At 45.3% G+C, this 16,907-nt stretch overlaps 1 protein-coding gene and 1 long non-coding RNA gene across 2 annotated transcripts in view; one reads left to right on the top strand and one right to left on the bottom strand.

Moving 5' to 3' along the window:
• Nucleotides 1-396: 396 nt before the first annotated feature.
• Nucleotides 397-3,771, bottom strand: LOC130543740 (uncharacterized). The gene is made up of 3 exons (XR_008959297.1): nt 3,665-3,771; nt 3,243-3,294; nt 397-574 (listed from the first exon to the last, which is right to left on the bottom strand). It is a non-coding gene; the product is annotated as an uncharacterized LOC130543740 (long non-coding RNA).
• A 9,471-nt stretch (nt 3,772-13,242) lies between these two features.
• DCTN4 (dynactin subunit 4) overlaps nt 13,243-16,907 on the top strand; it is a 29,941-nt gene continuing 26,276 nt past the window's right edge. Inside the window, exons 1-2 of the mRNA XM_026510782.4 lie at nt 13,243-13,464; nt 16,359-16,429. Of these exons, the coding sequence (XP_026366567.1) occupies nt 13,330-13,464; nt 16,359-16,429 (206 nt within the window). The 5' untranslated portion in view covers nt 13,243-13,329. The remainder of the gene's footprint in view (nt 13,465-16,358; nt 16,430-16,907) is intronic.

The following is a 16,907-nucleotide window of genomic DNA, read 5'->3' as shown; positions in this document are numbered from 1 at the left end:
TCCTTGCAGAATAATCCACCTTGTTCCGCTTATGGAAATGTGCAGCTCAGACATCACCTCCCTGTTTACAGGTTCCTCAACAGCTCAGTTCTTCCCCCAAAGTCAGGCACTGGGCAGCAGGACTCCTGAGATGACTGTTCTCTCCCTTCCCCTCTCTCCTTGGAACAATTCCCAAGAGCATTTCCACTGTACAGATCCTTGGGCAAAATGCCCTCTTACTCTTTGGGGAAGCCCCCACTGGCTTGCTAACTTTCAAAAGAAATGTGCCTTTAACCTAAAAACTAGATGCAGGGATTTTTATTTTTATTACAACCTTTTTTTAATCGTAGTCGAAAGACCTCATTGAACTAGTCATGAGGCAAGAAGGTAAAATGATGGGATTTTCCAAACCTGTGGCATTTGAGACGAAAACAAGTTGCTGAGCGGACAGGAAGGAAGAAATGGAGACGGAAGGCTTTCACATAACAGTTTTCAGGTGGAGCGATGGTCACGTGGTCTCATGAGCGGGGTTGTAATTATCTGCGCTCACTCTCCTGGCTTAATTCCAAAGTGTTCAATTATCATCATCATGTAGCTGAGAGGGAAGAGAATGCCTATTACCGGCAGATATCATAGTCCAGACAGTATAATTTTTAAAATCTTTTAAAGATTTATTTATTTATTTTAGAGAGAGAGTACGAGTGGGAGGGGTGGAGGGAGAGGGAGTGAGAATCCCAAGCCGACTCTGCGCTGAGCCCCACGTAGGGCTCCCTCTCCCACCCTGAGATCAGGACCTGAGCCGAAACCAAGAGTTGGCTGCTTACCTGACTGAGCCACCCAGGCACTCCCAACCAGTATAATTTTTGAAGTAAATGTGGTCTTAAGGAAAAAAAAATCGGGGCACCTGGGTGGCTCAGTGGGTTAAGTGTCTGCCTTTGGCTCAGGTCGTAATCCTGGAGTGCTGGGATGGAGCCCCGAGTACGCTCTGGCTCAGGAGGGGAGCTCGCTTCTCCCTCTCCCTCCCTCTCTCTCAAATAAATAAATAAATAAATAAATAAATAAATAAATAAATAATCTTTTTCAAAAAAGAAGAAAAAAATATATAAAATAAAAGCCTTTGTCTTTATTTTTTTCCCCCAAAAGATTAAAGAACACTTCTTTAGCATTTGCCATGTAGCAAGGATTTTACATGCACTGAGTCCTTGCAGAAATTCTGTGGTGCAAACATTATTAACCTCCATTTTACACATGGGGAAACAGAGCCCCAAAGGGGGCATGCTGACTTGCCTAAGATTACTCAGCCAGGAAGCGGCAGGACCGTTCCTAATGTCTCCCAGCTAACTGCCTCCTACTCCCCGAGAGCTGCCCTGTCGTGCCTCTGTTCTCTGCTCCATGGAAGGAATAATTCCTGCCCCAGCTGAGGCACGATGCACGATGGACCAGCGCAGTCAGACCGGTAGATGCATGACTATGATAGAGGCTGGAGGACAGGAATTGGGAGCATCAAGAGGAAAAAATCTTTTGAAACCTAAACAGTGCTATTAAATTTTAGAGAGTATTGGTAAATATTACTCAGTTAGTTTATTTTTTTGTCTTTAACCCTGAATCCTTTCTAAGCTTTTATTTATTTATTCGCTTGTCATCTCTACACCCAACGTGGGGCTCGAACTCATGACCCCGAGATTAAGTGTCAATGGTCTTCCGACTGAGCCAGCCAGGCGCCCCTACTTATTTACTTTAAATATGCATCTAAGTTTTATTTGTCCCTCTGGAATCACCCTCCACACACGCCTCCATCCTGCGACATGCATGGACCGTGCATCTGTATGGGCTGTGGCCCACATCCATGTAGCCCACATCAGTGGGACACTGTCAATGCCCTGAGCTCCCCCAGCTCAGTTCTCCCCAGGCTCTCAGCTGCCAGCACCTGCTCCCATGTGGCTGAGGGCTCTTCCCACCAAGCCCAGCCTGCCAGCCTGGCAATCCCAAAGTACCTAGGAATTCACACGCATCCCCAGGAGCAGCCCTCGGCCAAAGATGCTGGTAGAGGCATAAACACCTGACTCCTTCAACCTCTGATGGAGGTGTTTTGAGGCGCGTGTTCACATTGTTCCCCAGAGTTTCTCTGTGGGACTAAGCTCCAGTCATCCCCACCCCGGACTGCTGGTTTAACAACCCAGTCTTCTTTTTGTTTGTTTAAGATTTTATTTTTATTTATTTGACAGAGAAAGAGAGAGCACAAGCAGGAGGAGCAGCAGGCAGAGGGAGAAGCAGGCTCCTTGCTGAGCAGGGAGCATGAAGCAGGGCTCGATCCCAGGACCCTGGGATCATGACCTGAGCCGAAGGCTGACTAAGCCACCCAGGCGCCCCTTAACAACGCAGTCTTACTGGCTGCCTCCTCTTCCTGTATCAGTTCCTCACTCCTCTACTAGTGTTCCCTGAACCCCTCTACAGATGATTTCACTTAAACCTTCATCTCATAGTCTGCTTTGGAGGGAAGCCGAACTAAGGTAGGTTTCCTTGATGTCTGACTTCCTGTTGGGTCCAGCTAAGGGGGGAGTGGCTGTAGGAGCTGAGGCATTTTGCATTCTACCTTCCGCCCTGGGCATGCCAATGCCTGGCTCTGTCCCGGACCCAAAGGTCCCAGCTCCTGTCAGGGGGCCCTCTTCACATCGCTCTCTCTGACTCCAGGTTGCAGTAAGTACTCCCTCTCCTTACCCCTTCAGACCTCAGGCCACAAACAGCACCCTGCTTTAGTAGCCCTGGGGTGCTGCAGTATTCCTTGTGATTACGCTCTGCTCCATTCCCACTTTTTTTTTTAAAGATTTTTTTTTATTTATTTATTCGACAGAGATAGAGACAGCCAGCGAGAGAGGGAACACAAGCAGGGGGGGTGGGAGAGGAAGAAGCAGGCTCATAGCGGAGGAGCCTAATGTGGAGCTCGATCCCATAACGCCGGGATCACGCCCTGAGCCGAAGGCAGACGCTTAACGACTGAGCCACCCAGGCGCCCCTCCATTCCCACTTTTAAACAGAAACACTAACTCAAAAATAGGCGTGCACTGCCATGTTCATTGCAGGTTTGTATACGATAGCCAAGATATGGAAACCTAAGTGTCCATCAATGGATGAACAGATAAAGAAATTGTGGTATGGATACTATTCATCCATGAGACAAATGAAACCTTGTCATTCGTGACAACATGGATGGACTTCATGGGTGTTTGTGAAGTGAAATAAGTCAGATAGAGGAAGACAATTACCTTACGATCTCTTCACTTACAGGTATGTCCTGGAACGTCCTACAGGTGGACTCTAAAAACAAACAGAAACAGAAAAGCTTCCCTGTGAGGGCAGAAAGAGTCTCAGATGAAACACCGACAGCTCTGCATCTAAAAGGGCTCCCCAGCAATGAATTGTACGAGGCGAACACGAGGCACAGATGGGAGTGTGGGCAAGACTGGAAATCCCAATCACCGAAGCAATAAAAGAAATCGCTCAGTGCTCATTCGATAAGCTAGAGACCCCGTTTCACTGCAGACCAACCACTTCCTCTGTCTGAACCTGTTTCCCCATGTGTCAATGAAGGAATTAGACTAATTTTGGTGGCCTAGTAACAAATACGTACTAGCAACGTAATATGCTCTTTGCTCTACCCACTTGAGCGTTCATTCACTTGTTTTACCTTCACAGCAAAGTATAAGGCTTGTTTGGCGGAGCCCTTGACACCATTCCAAAGGGGCTGGGCTCTCCCACACCAGCGTCGCCTTCTCAACCCCCGCTGGAGCTCTGAGCGTCTGATGAATGTGTTTAGCAACGGCCGGGCTCTTTCTCTGGGCCTCTTGTGAAATAGGCTTTCCTGTGTGGTAATCATCATGCTTTGTGATTTGGAACAAAGTAAACTAGAGACCGGACAAGTTGGTTTCATCCCCCTTTTTTAAACATAAAAGCATCTGATCCTTTCCATGATGTTTTTATTTTGACCTCAGAAAGAAGAAACAGATCGTCCTGATAAAGAAAGAAACTCCCAGTGGCTGAATTCAGCCAAACCATGAAATGGATTTTTCCCTGACCTGACATGGGCGTCTGTGAGGCATGACTCGAAGCCACCCTTCATATGGCAGTCTGTGTGCATGACATGCCCGGGCTGGGCATCGGGAAACCCTGTAGGCTCTACCTTCAAAATCGAGTCAGAATTTCTGGTCCACGGCATGGTCACATCCCGCCTGGATTACTGCAGTCATCTCCAAACTGACCCCTTATTCTATCTTCGTCTTTCTATAGCCCATCCTCAAAATAGCATCCAGAGTGACCCTTGTAAAATGTAAGTTAGATCATGTCACTGCTCTGCTTGAAATCCTGCAATGACTCCCTGCTGCCTTCAGAGCAAAAAGACAAAAGGCAAAAATACAATGTCCTTAAAATGTCCTTCAAGATCGTACATGATCTGCACCCTCCCCTTACCTCTGAGATTTCATTTCCTCAACTTCATCCCCTTGCTCACTCTTTAACAGCCCCTCTGCTTCCTTGCTGTTCCTCAGGCCCTAGAGCGGCTGTCCTCTGCTTGGAAGGCTCTTCCCGCAGATAGCCACCAGCCTGCTTCCTACCTCCTCCAAATATTTGTTCAAATGTAACTTCTCACCAGGCCTACCCTTACCACTCTATTTAAAATTGCATTCTGCCTCCCTTCCCCCATTTGTTTTTTCTCTTTCTTTCATTCTTTCTTTCTTTCCTTCCTTTCTTTCTTTTTTAAGATTTTATTTATTTATTTGACACAGAGAGAGAAAGCATAAGCAGGGGGAGCAGCAGGCAGAAGGAGAAGGAGAAGCAGGCTCTCCACTGAGCAGAGAGCCTGACCTGGGGCTCAATCCCAGACCCTGGGATCATGACCTGAGTTGAAGGTAGACACTTAACCAACTGAGCCACCGAGGTGCCCCCCCTTCTTTCTTTACCTTTTAAAAGAAGGAATTGCTTAAAGATAAAAAGGAAAAAAATATATATATATATTTTTAAAGATTTTATTTATTTATTTGACAGAGATAGAGACAGCCAGCGAGAGAGGGAACACAAGCAGGGGGAGTGGGAGAGGAAGAAGCAGGCTCATAGCGGAGGAGCCTGATGTGGGGCTCGATCCCAGAATGCCGGGATCACGCCCTGAGCCAAAGGCAGATGCTTAACGACTGAGCCACCCAGGCGCCCCAGGAAAATATATATTTTTTAATTCACTGACTTCCATCTGCTTGCAAGCTGCAGACAGCTGAAGGTAGTATTCATCTATTCAACAAATGCTTATGGAGTGCCTGCTGTGTGTCTGGCACTGAGTTGGGCAGAAATTCAATCTTTGACATTATTTTAGTCAAATCAACAATCAATACACTGGTGGTCTTCTAGAAGCCAAGTTTGGAGGTAGGCGGTGAACTGTGTAGAGATGGAGGTCCAGCCAAGTATAATGAAGGCAATAAACTTGGAATGAAGACCTGTGTTTGAACCCTAGTTTCACCTCTAACTTCCTCTGGGGTCTTCCCAAGTCCCTTCCCTTTTCTGGGCTGGCTTTAGCTCATCTTTACAGTAAGCAGAGTGGACTAAATAATTTAATTTAAGGTCACTTCTGGCTTTACCGTTCCAGGCGTTTACCCTTATTTCATGAGAGCTACAGTCTCTAGAGCTAATTGTGAGTTCCGAGGGGCGAGCTGGCAAGCAAGCGGGAGGAGGAAATGAGTGGAGTGCATGGCCGTGAGCTGTCTGTCCCTTACGAGCCAACACTTCAGAGGCCAGAGGTCTGCCTCAAGCACTAGCAGCAGTTGGGTAACAGCTGCAGTGGTCAGCCCGAGGTCGCCCTGTGCATCCTCTAGCTGAAAGAAGACACCCAGCTCATGTCTCCGCATCCTCTGGAGAGCACAGAGGAAGTGTTCCGTGGGGCCACAGAACTGACATCAGCTTTCCTTTGGTCTGCTAAGCCCAGAGAAGGGAGAGTGTGGGGGACAGGCTTTGCTTTGGCTTGAGGTGTGCTTGGGAAAGGCCTGTGGAAGCCAAGGGGAGAGCGCTCTAGAGATGTGAAACTCACATGCCTTAAATGGGAAGGATACCATCCCAGCAAACTTCCAAGGCAAAATTGAACAGACTATCAGTTAGCATCCCACTTACTCTTACATTTGCTTTCTTCCTTCTTTTTTTTTTTTTTTTGAAGATTTTATTTATTTGAGAGAGAGAGAGAAAGCACAAGCATGCACAAGCAGGGGGGAGGGGCAGAGGGAGAGGGGAAAACAGACTCCCTGGGGAGCCTGAGGAGGGCTCAATCCCCGGATCCTGAACTGAAGGCAGACACTTAACCAACAGAGCCACCCAGGCACCCCTTCTTGTTTTTTAAGTGTTGTTAGAGAAGCAACTGGTTTCTTACTCAGCTGTGGATATGAATTAACAGACGTGGCACGAAGCAGGGAAGTTCATTTATGAAATGAGAAAACGTAATACTGGGGCACCTGGGTGGCTCAGCTGGTTAAGTGTCTGCCTTTGGCTCAGGTCATGATCCCATGGTCCTGGGATCGAGCCCTGCCTCAGGCTCTCTGCTGAGTGGGAAGCCTGCTTCTCGTTCTCCCTCTTCCCCTTCCCTTCCCACCCCTGCTGCTCTCTCTCACTCTCTTGCTCACTCTTGCTCTATCTCAAATAAATAAAATCTTAAAAAAAAAAAAGAAAGAAAAAAGAAAATGGGATACTGTACCAGGAATCAGACAACCTGTGGCATATTTCTTCCTCTGTATTTGTTTTCACCATCCAGAAGATGCAGGGATTAAAGTAGGATCTTTCCGGTATGTGACAATTCTAAGTCATCCAGTCTATCACACCAAAATGCTATCATAGGCAAGAGACAGCAAACTCCAACCCATGGCTATTGCCTATCTCTGTGACGCCTGCAGGTACCACTGAGGCAGGCTGGCACTGTAAGCTTTGGCAACCAAGCCAGGCATTGTCCTGTGCCCCTCTTTCCCTCACTGCTCCCAGGACCTGCCTCCCAGGCCAGTGCCTGTGCCTTGCTGCTGCCCGGGGCCCATGCTGATATCCACCTGCACAGGGGATTCTGCTACTGGTGACTGCCAGTCACTGAGCAGAGGAATCTCAGTCTGCCCCTGTTGAGATGGCCAGGCTCTCCTGGGAGGAAAGAAGGGTGCCTAGATACAGGTCACTGGGGAAGAAAGTGAAATTGAGCATGATGGCAGTATCTCTCTCTCCTGTACCCCTTCACCCACCCCCCTTGACACTGGCCTTTCTCCTTCTTTGCTGGGAGAAGGTCTCCAATTTGGGGCAGCACATGCTGACCATCCTGCAATGGGCAATCCAGAGAGATGGAACAGAAGTTTTCTCTCTTGTTATATAGTTACATAATATCCTCGATTTTACCTCTTGGCCTGCAAAGCCCAAAATATTTGCGATCCGGCCCTTTACAGAACAAGTTTGCCAAAGCATAGGCTATAGCGTCATCTGTAAGATGGTAGAGTAGGAAGTTAGGTGACCTGGGTTCATCCACTTCCTATTGGCGTGACCTTGGGCAAGAGTCTTAACTTCTCTGAGCCTGTTTCCTCACCCGCAAGACTGAGTTCATAGTGATAGCACCTGCCGCATAGCCTTGCTGTACACGTGTGTCAGGTGACCGGTGAACAATACGTTTCTATCAGGCAATGTGAGCAGATTTAGCAATTTGTGCATGTCATAAATAGTCCCAGATGCATGTCATCAAACAGAATTTATTGAGTCTCTCTTCTGGGCCAGGCCCTTTGCCAGGCCATGGTCTAGAAGGGAAGACAGATTTGCTAAGAAAACAAAGACTAGGCAGTATGTCAGTTGCTCTAACAGGACACAGCTGTGGGACAAAGGCGAGCATGTCCAAGTCTCTCTTTGTAAGTTCAGACAAGGTTTCACTGAGGAAATGAACCTTGAGCCAGCAAGCAAATGAAGGTTATACCTGGTGGCGGGGACTGCACGTGCAGAAGCATGACGGCACACAAGGACACTGCACATTCTTGTTGGTGGCTCAGCAAGGGTCAGATAGGCCTTGAGTGTAAGTAGGAGGGGCTTGGAAAATGAGGCTGAAGAGGTGGGCAGGCCCCAGGGCCTGGGGGACCTTATATGCTATCCCAAGAGTTTGCGGGCGTCTCCTGTAGGTGTCGGGAGAGCCACTGGAGAGAGCTGAATAACAAAAAAGGATCGAGATCAAAATACAGCTTTCAGAAACATCGCTCTGGCTCAGGGTGGAGAGCAAACCAAGGAACAGTCAGGAGGCTGCGACACACCCAAGAGAAAACTGGTGAATCCGAACGAAGGCAGCGGCTGTGAGAATGAAGAGAGGCAGGTGGCTGAGCTATGCTGGAGGGAGGATCGAAAGGCAAGAGCCACCCAGGAAGTCCCCAGGTTTTGGGCCGGGGCATCTAGGTGAGAGTAAGGGTTTAGCTACAATAGGAGAGGCAGGGATACGAGGCAAGGTAAGAAGCTCTGGAAAAACAATTCCAAGTCGAGTCTGTGGCCACGCTCCCAGAACGAAGGCATAGCTGCAGCCCTCTGCCATGTTTCCACTGGGGAAATAAGCCGGAGCCAGCACCACCATCACATTTCCCGGGCAGCACCCCTCGGCGGGGGCAGGGGCAACACAGGTTGGAAGAAACGGGGGGGGGGGGGGCTTTTTTCCTTTCCCCTTTGTTCACTTTCTATGGCTTCTAGATGAGTGTGCAGACTCAACACAGGGAAACCTGTGGTTAATGCAGTTTTCTAGCAGGAAACCCAAACGAGAAGGGTGGCCCCGGCAGAGGGCCAGCACTGGTCAGACTAGCCCTCCAGGATTCTTACCCTGCAGGGGACCCTGAATCTTTGATGTGGGGGCTCACTTTCAGGCCCTCTCTGCAAGATCCCATTCGACCAAATTGTGACTAACTCCAGGTTTTTTAGTTGTTATTGTGAATTTACTCTGAAGGATTCTTTAGAGGAAGGAAAACCCTTTCAGGTTTTTCATATTTGGAATAATTAGGGACCGTTTCTTACATTCGCCTGGTACTACATAGCTTACAGAGTGTTTTCTCAGCCATGGTGATTTTCTATTTTCACCAAAACAGGAATCATTCTTCCCATTCTATGGGTTATGAAACAAGACTCGGAAGTGAAACTGGTTTTTTCTAAATCACACAGCTAGGGACTCCGGGGTGGCTTAGTCGGTTGAGCATCTGCCTTCAGCTCAGGTCATGATCTCAGGGTCCTGGGATCAAGCCCCACATTTGGGGGGGGGGGTCCCTGCTCAGCGGGGAGCCTGCTTCTCCCTCTGCCTGCCACTCACCCTGCTTGTCCTCTCCCTCTCTGTCAAATAAATAAATAAAATCTTAAAAAAAAATCACATAGCTAGAAAGTGTAAAATTATTCACCCATATTTGATAATATTCTATGTTGGCAAAACGGTGGGGAAATGGGAGTCTCAGATACTTATGGTGAGAGTATAAACTGGTCTGGTCTTTTCACAAGGGCTCAAAGCCAATAAATATTAAATGTGGTTACCAGTTATCCGGCAGCTTCACTTGTGGGTCCCTATCTTAACCTCAACTCCCCTTGGACAACAGAGCTTGCAGGCAGGGAGCTGGGAAAAGTCAACCAGTTGAAAGAAAGGTTAGTACAAGGGCACATTATCAAGCTGGTCACCACTGTATGCAACTAGGGCTTGATCCTGCTGGTACCCTCTAAAGATACACTGAGAATGTCTAGGGCAAAGAAGAGGGGGGCATTTATTCACAGGTTCCCACCCTACCTTGGTCAATGATTGTCCCATAGAATGTTCACTCTTTCACACCTCCAGGTTTGCCAGGTGAATTTCCAGAGGGATCCCAAGAAGGTATTCATGTAGCAATCATATAGTTCAAAGGAAACAAAGGTTTGGGGAGGACCTGGGCCCAGGGAATGGAGTTGGCCCTGGAACATAGATCTCCAAAGTGAGGTCTAATTTTCAGAGACTGACAGGTAGGGCTCTGTGGAACCAGAATCACGGAGAATAGAATCCAGCCCCCGGAGGTGGGGAGAGAGGCCAGGCAAGAGATAGGCAGGATGCTTTAGTTTTCTACCATTGGAGACTTTTCATATTCTACAGCACAGGGGGCAGGGAACATTTGATACCTGCAAGGCAGTGCTACCAATGCTCAGAAAGCAGCAGAGACCAGGCCTGCCATGCTCAGTCCTGGGGCCAAAGACAGGAAATTAAACAAGTGATTACAAAAAAACAGTGGTTCTCCAATTTTGTGGCCATGAGATTTACCTGGAAGCTTAACAGAGATTTAGATTTCTGGACCCCACCCCCAAAAATTCTAACTTGGGTCTTTTTTTCTTTTTAAAGATTTTATTTATTTATTTATTTGTCAGAGAGAGAAAGAGAGAGAGAGAACGCAAGCAGGGAGAGTGGCAGGCAGAGGGAGCAGCAGGCAGGGAGAGAAGCAGGCTCCCCGCCCAGCAAGGAGCCTGATGCGGGACTCCATCCTAGGACCCTGGGATCATGACCTGAGCTGAAGGCAGAGGCTTAACCAACTGAGCCACCCAGTCGTCCCCTGATTTGGTTCTTGATAAGGGCCTGGAATCTACATTTATAATGGTAATTCTCAGTGTAGGTGATCCAGGGCCACACTTGAGAAACACTGCTCTAGGGCCTAGACTCTGAGCCCTCTGAGGGCAGGAACTATCTCATTAATCTCTGGTTCCCTCCCCAGTACCTGCCACATAGGGACCAGATAATTGTCCATTGAATTGAATTGTTCAAAAGCAGTGCTCCAAAAGGTATGTTTCATGTGAAGTCAGCTCAAGTCTGTAGCCTCTCTCTACCTGCAGGCTCTGGGCAACAAGAGCAAACATAGACAAGTGGGATTCCATCAAACTAAAAACCTTTTGCATAGCAGGGGCACCTGGGTGGCTCAGTGGATTGAGTGTCTGCTTTCGGCTCAGGTTGTGAACCCAGGATCCTGGGATGGAGCCCTGCATCCGGCTTGTGGAGCCTGCTTCTCCCTCTCCCTCTGCCAGTCCCCCTGCTTGTGCTCTCTCACTCTCTGTCAAAGAAATAAAATAAAATCTTTAAAAAAAATAAAAACCTTTTGCATAGCAAAAAACACAATCAACAGAATGAAAAGGCAACCTACAGAATGGAAGAAAATATTTGCAAATCATATATTTGATAAGGAGTTAATATCCTAAATATATAGCAAAATAAATAAATAAATACCCCAATTTTAAAATGGGCAAAGGACCGGAATAGATCTCTAGAGAAAATCTCTAGAGAAAACATACAAATGACTACTAGATATATGAAAAGATGCTCAACATCACTCATCATCAGGGAAATGCAGATCAAAACCACAATGAGCTACCGCCTCACACTTGGTAGAATGGCCATTATCAGATAAAAGATAACAAGTGTTACTGAGGATGTGGAGAAAAGAGAACTGTTGTACACTGTTGTGAGAATGTAAACTGGTACAGTCATTATGGAAAGCAATATGGAGGTTCCTCAAAAAATTAAAAATAGAACTATCTTATGATCCAGTAGTCCCACTTCTGGGTCTATAGCCAAAAGAAATGAAATCAGAATCCTAAAGAGATTGCTGCACTCCCACGATCATTTCAGCATTATTCACAATAGCCAAGATATGGAAACAATGTAAATGTCAACAGATTAATAAAGAAAATGTAATATACAAATATATACACAATAACTGAAATATAAATATAATATAAACATAAATATATAAATATATATCTCCTGCCATTTGTAGCAACAGGATGAACCTGGAGAACAGTATCCTAAGTGAAATAAGCCAGACCCAGAAAGATAATACTGCATTATTTCACTTATATATGGAGTCTAAAATAATCAAACTCATAGAAGCAGAGAGAATGGTTGTTTCCAAGGTCTGGTGGGAGAAGGAAATGAAGAAATGTTGGTCAAGGGGTACAAAATTTCAGTTATGCAAGACGAATAACTTCTGGAGATTGAACGTGTAACAATGTGACCATAGTTAACAATATTATACATTATATCCTTGAAATTTGCTAAGAGGGTAGATCTTAAGTGTCATCAGAAAAAAGAAAAGGAAGAAAGAAAGAGAAAAAAAGAAAATGGTAACTGTGAGGTGATGGATATGTTAATTAGTGTGTTTGAGTTCATTATTTCACAACGTATATCAAATCATCAAGGTGTACACCTTAAGTATATATAATTTTAAGTTGTCAATTATACCTCAATAAAGCTGGGGGGGGAAATATGCTAGAGGCAGTACGCATAGGAGTAATGCATGCAAGCTCTGGAGTCAGACAGAACAGGGTTCTGCTGCTATTTATGAAATCTTAGACAAGTCATTGTCATTCGCTGAGCCTGTTTCCCTCAGTGCAAAATAAAAATGATAGTACCTGCCTTTTGGAGTTTTTATGAAAATTAAATGAGACAATGTATGCAAAGTTTTGTCACAGCGCCTTGCATTCAGTAAGTATTCAAAAGATGCTAGCTAGTATTAATATTCAGTTCCATTTTCAATCACCAACTCCAATGTCAGACAGGTAAATAATACCTTAGTACAATGAGAGGAGAACAGAGCTGGTGGCAGGTAACCTGGGCTCCAGTCTCTGCTAGGCCGGTTATAGGTGGTAATTTTATATATCTAACCCTTAGGTTATGCACTAGAAAAAATGTAAATGACACCTAGCAACACTGTTCACTCAATGATTTAATTCCTCCATTAACCAGAAGTTACTGAATGCCCATAGTACAGACTTAGTCCTAATTCTAAGCACTGGAAACCTGGAAATGAATGAGACATGGCTTCTGCGTGGAGGAACTCAACAGTCAAAGTGCAAACGAGATAATGTCTGTGAAGATTTCCTACAGGTCAGTGGCAAGACAGTCAAAAGAAAGTGCTGGTGTGACTATTCACTTTCCAGTTCCCAAGGCACTCTGTCCATGAGACCCTCCATCTACCTTCTGGAAGTCGGCCTGGAAGGTGAGGGCAGGAGAGGCAGTTGTAAATAAAACAAAAGAGCAATCTTTCTTTCTGGAAGAAACAAGGAAAAGGAGAGCACTGGCCTGCCTGGATTTGATCTGTGATTGCGTGCTTAATGACAGAAAGGTCGGACTTCGTCCAGCCAGCACACGCTCACTCAAACGCTGGGGGAGAAACAGGGGATCTCCAGCTGCGCACGCGCACTGCGACTTGGGCCCGACGCCAGGCCCCACTGGGTCGGAAATCTTACGCAGCCTCCGACGAAAGACGTAGGAAAAGCGGCGAGGCAAACGCAGGCTCTTGGGTCACGTGACGCGGCGAGAGAGTCGTTGACTCCTCCCCCTCCAAGATGGCGTCCTTGCTGCAATCGGAGCGGGTTCTCTACCTAGTCCAGGGAGAAAAGAAGGTTCGGGCGCCACTGTCACAGCTTTATTTCTGCCGCTATTGTAGCGAGCTGCGGTCGCTGGAATGTGTGTCTCACGAGGTAATGCAGTCGTCCCGTGAAGAGTGTGTGTGTGTTGGGGGAGGAGGGGGGAAGGGTTCGTCCTAGTCACCGCGACTGGCGGGTAGTCATTTTCCTAGCTTGCTGATTGGCCATGTCTTCCGTCACTCAGATTTGCTGGCGATTTAATTTGCTTATAATTTGTCATTTGGAAAGAAGGAGCGGCCTTGGGTGGGGCTGAGCGGACCTTTGGTTCTATAGCGCCCTCGGATAGGACAAACCTGACTTTAGGGACCCTGGCCGTCTCCTGGGGGGGTGGGGTGGCAGTTGGGTGGGCTGGGGAGGAAAATATGGGGGTGATTATTCAGGCCACTTGAGGGGCGATATGCCGTCTTTCCGTGACTGATTGTAGGGTGGAGCCCACAGGCATTCTCATTCATGCCCCTCCCATCCTGGAAGTTTTTGGCCAGAAACTGGGCCTTGCTGTGCTTTCTGGCTCAGGCCAAGGCGTGTAGCTGGGAAGAGATTGGGTTCGGGCGAGTTGGATGAAAAGCGCTTAGAATAAGGCCTGTCGTAAGAAGCTTGTGGCGCTTCTCCAGAGGCTATGGTGCTGTCCTTCTCAGGCACAAGTGGGCGTTGGAAGTGGGATTGCTCATAACGTAAAACACCCCACCCCATTAAAAAAAAAAAAGAAGAAGAAGAAGAAGAAGAAGAAGAAAGAAATGTACCAAATAACAAAATCCCCAAGCTTCTACGGCACTTGACACATCTTGGTCGTTCAGTAAGCTTTGGGGATTAAAAGACGAGTAAAACATAAATCCTGTTGTTGAGCGACTCACAGTCTAGTTAAGGGAAAGCTGCTGGTAACAGTTACGCTTATTCAGTGCTTTCTATATGCTCTGTGGTTTATGTAAATTCCTTTAATGATCCTACAGGCCAATAGAATGGATACCTTTTTAAAAAAAAGAACTATAGTTAAAGCAACAGACACAGTGTTTGCCCTAGGTCACACAGCCAAAAATTTGGGAGTGGCAAGGAGGACCAGGATTTGAAACTCAGCAGCCTTTCAAATCAGGATTTGAAACATGATTCAGGGAACTTCATTGAAGATCCCTGGGCTGTTAAAAATGCATATGAAAACGTGTCTTACACTATAAGCCATTTTACACATTAATAATAATTTTATTGGGTGTATTTTTCATAATAGTAAGAGTAGTCCCAGAAAGCAATTAAGTAATACAAGAGAAAAATCAATGCCATATTATATACATGATATTTCTTGTATTTTTTCTCCATTCGCATTTTCTCTTGTGTCTATCTCTTTAGCAGGTCCTTTCTCTTTTAGATGCTTTCCTGTTCCAGCTCCACCTATACCTCCAGAATTTATTGGATTAGATTCCCACTTGGTCATTAGAGAGCTCAGGCTCCATGATTCCTGATGATATCTTGAGCTAGGACATTCTGTCTTACTGCATCTTTTACGGACTCGTGTGTACCTCCACCTGTGAAGTGGAGGCCATTTAGGGTTTGGGGAAGGATGAGGCTAGTGAGGGCTGGAGGAGTCCAGAAAGTTCTAATGGTGAACATGGGATTGGAGCTGCACATGAAGGGACAGGCATAATTTGAAAAGAGCCACAAGAAGGAACAAATTATATTTTGCCTTTTATGATGAGTAAGTGCAAATGTTAGTTAGCGATACTGTGTTTTATGTTCCTGGAGATAATTTGAGCAGTGACTTTTTCAAAGGTGGTCCTGTGTATAGCAGATGATGAAAAAAGAAGCCAGTTTCTATCATAGTATTTTTTTTAAGATTTTATTTATTTATTTGACAGAGAGAGACAGCCAGCGAGAGAGGGAACACAAGCAGGGGGAGTGGGAGAAGAAGAAGCAGGCTCCTAGTGGAGAAGCCTGATGTGGGGCTCGAACCCAGAATGCTAGGATCATGCCCTGAGCCAAAGGCAGACGCTTAACGACTGCACCACCCAGGCGCCTCTCTGTCATAGTATTTATATTCATATACATCTGTCTTTATATCTGTAGGTGATTAGAGTTCTAGAATTGTCAAATAGGATATGCCTACGTTAAAGAAAATAATTATTCAGAACTTAAAAAATACAGTGAATTTAATTTTCTTCTGTGTTTTTGAGTTAAATACAATAAGACTATCTTGCTAGCTTAGTAGTTTAATTTGCCATTTAAAAATCTCTAATCAGGGGCACTTGGGTGGCACAGCGGTTAAGCGTCTGCCTTTGGCTCAGGGCGTGATCCCGGCGTTATGGGACCGAGCCCCACATCAGGCTCTTCCGCTATGAGCCTGCTTCTTCCTCTCGCACTCCCCCTGCTTGTGTTCCCTCTCTCGCTGGCTGTCTCTATCTCTGTCGAATAAATAAATAAAATCCTTAAAAAAAAAAATCTCTAATCAGTTGGCTAAAGCTGATTTTGTAAATGTTAATTTATGCTTTTGTGAACATGTAATACTTTAGTAATGAGAAAACTTTTTAAGTCTCCCTTAACAATTTAAGTGTGGTCAAGTTATTACAGTCCATTAAAGCTAAACAGTGTAAAAGAGTGGAAGGATATTTGATCACAGCTTCACAAATTGGGTTATTTTATTTATTAGTCTGTCATTAGATTATCATAGAGTTCTACTTTTCCACAGACAACTTTTAACACATCAATTACATAAAATCCTGATGAAAGGGAACAGGAAAGATCAGAAAGGAAAAAACGGAAGGGTTTTAGGAAATACAGAAGATAAGAAAAAACATGGTTGAAGAATAAAACCTAAGCTGAAAACAGTCTAGGTCCTTTGGTATATCAGTGGTTTCTCACTTTTTGCTGCAATATATTTTAGAATTCACTATTTGGCATAGATGTATATACAAGCTAGACTGAGTGCCTTTTCCTCTGATTTTTGATTTCTTGTTTCTTTCTAGGTGGACTCCCATTATTGTCCTAGTTGCTTAGAAAATATGCCATCAGCTGAAGCCAAACTAAAAAAGAACAGGTAAGACTGGGATCTGTTTTTTTCTGTTTTCCTCAACTATTTTTTTAATAGCTGGTAAGAAAACAAATGAAATTAACTCATTTTTAACTAGCTGGTTTTCATTTTTTAGCATCACCTTTGCCAAAGATGAAATGTCCTTTGATTTTTTTAAATCTTCTATTTTAGAACAGTTTTAGACTTAAGAATTACTGTGAAGACGGTACAGAGAGTTCTGTGTACTTCATACAGTCTCCCCTATTGTTAACATCTTGCGTGAGCGTAGTATATTTACCTCAATTAATGAACAACATTGATACTTTATTATTAAATAAGTACTTCATTTTATTCAGATTTCCTCAGTTTTCCCCTAACTCCTTTTTCTGTTCTTGGATTCTATTTAGGAGACCCATGTTATATTTAATAGTCATGTCTCTTCAGGCTTCTCTTGCTGTGACATTTTCTTAAACTTTCCTTGGTTTTGAGGACCTGAAAAGTGTTG

This window comes from Ursus arctos, unplaced genomic scaffold, assembly GCF_023065955.2.
Source record: "Ursus arctos isolate Adak ecotype North America unplaced genomic scaffold, UrsArc2.0 scaffold_15, whole genome shotgun sequence".
NCBI lineage: Eukaryota > Metazoa > Chordata > Mammalia > Carnivora > Ursidae > Ursus > Ursus arctos.
The sequence above is the reverse complement of the archived record's forward strand: the minus strand, read 5'-3'. Positions and strand labels throughout refer to the sequence as shown.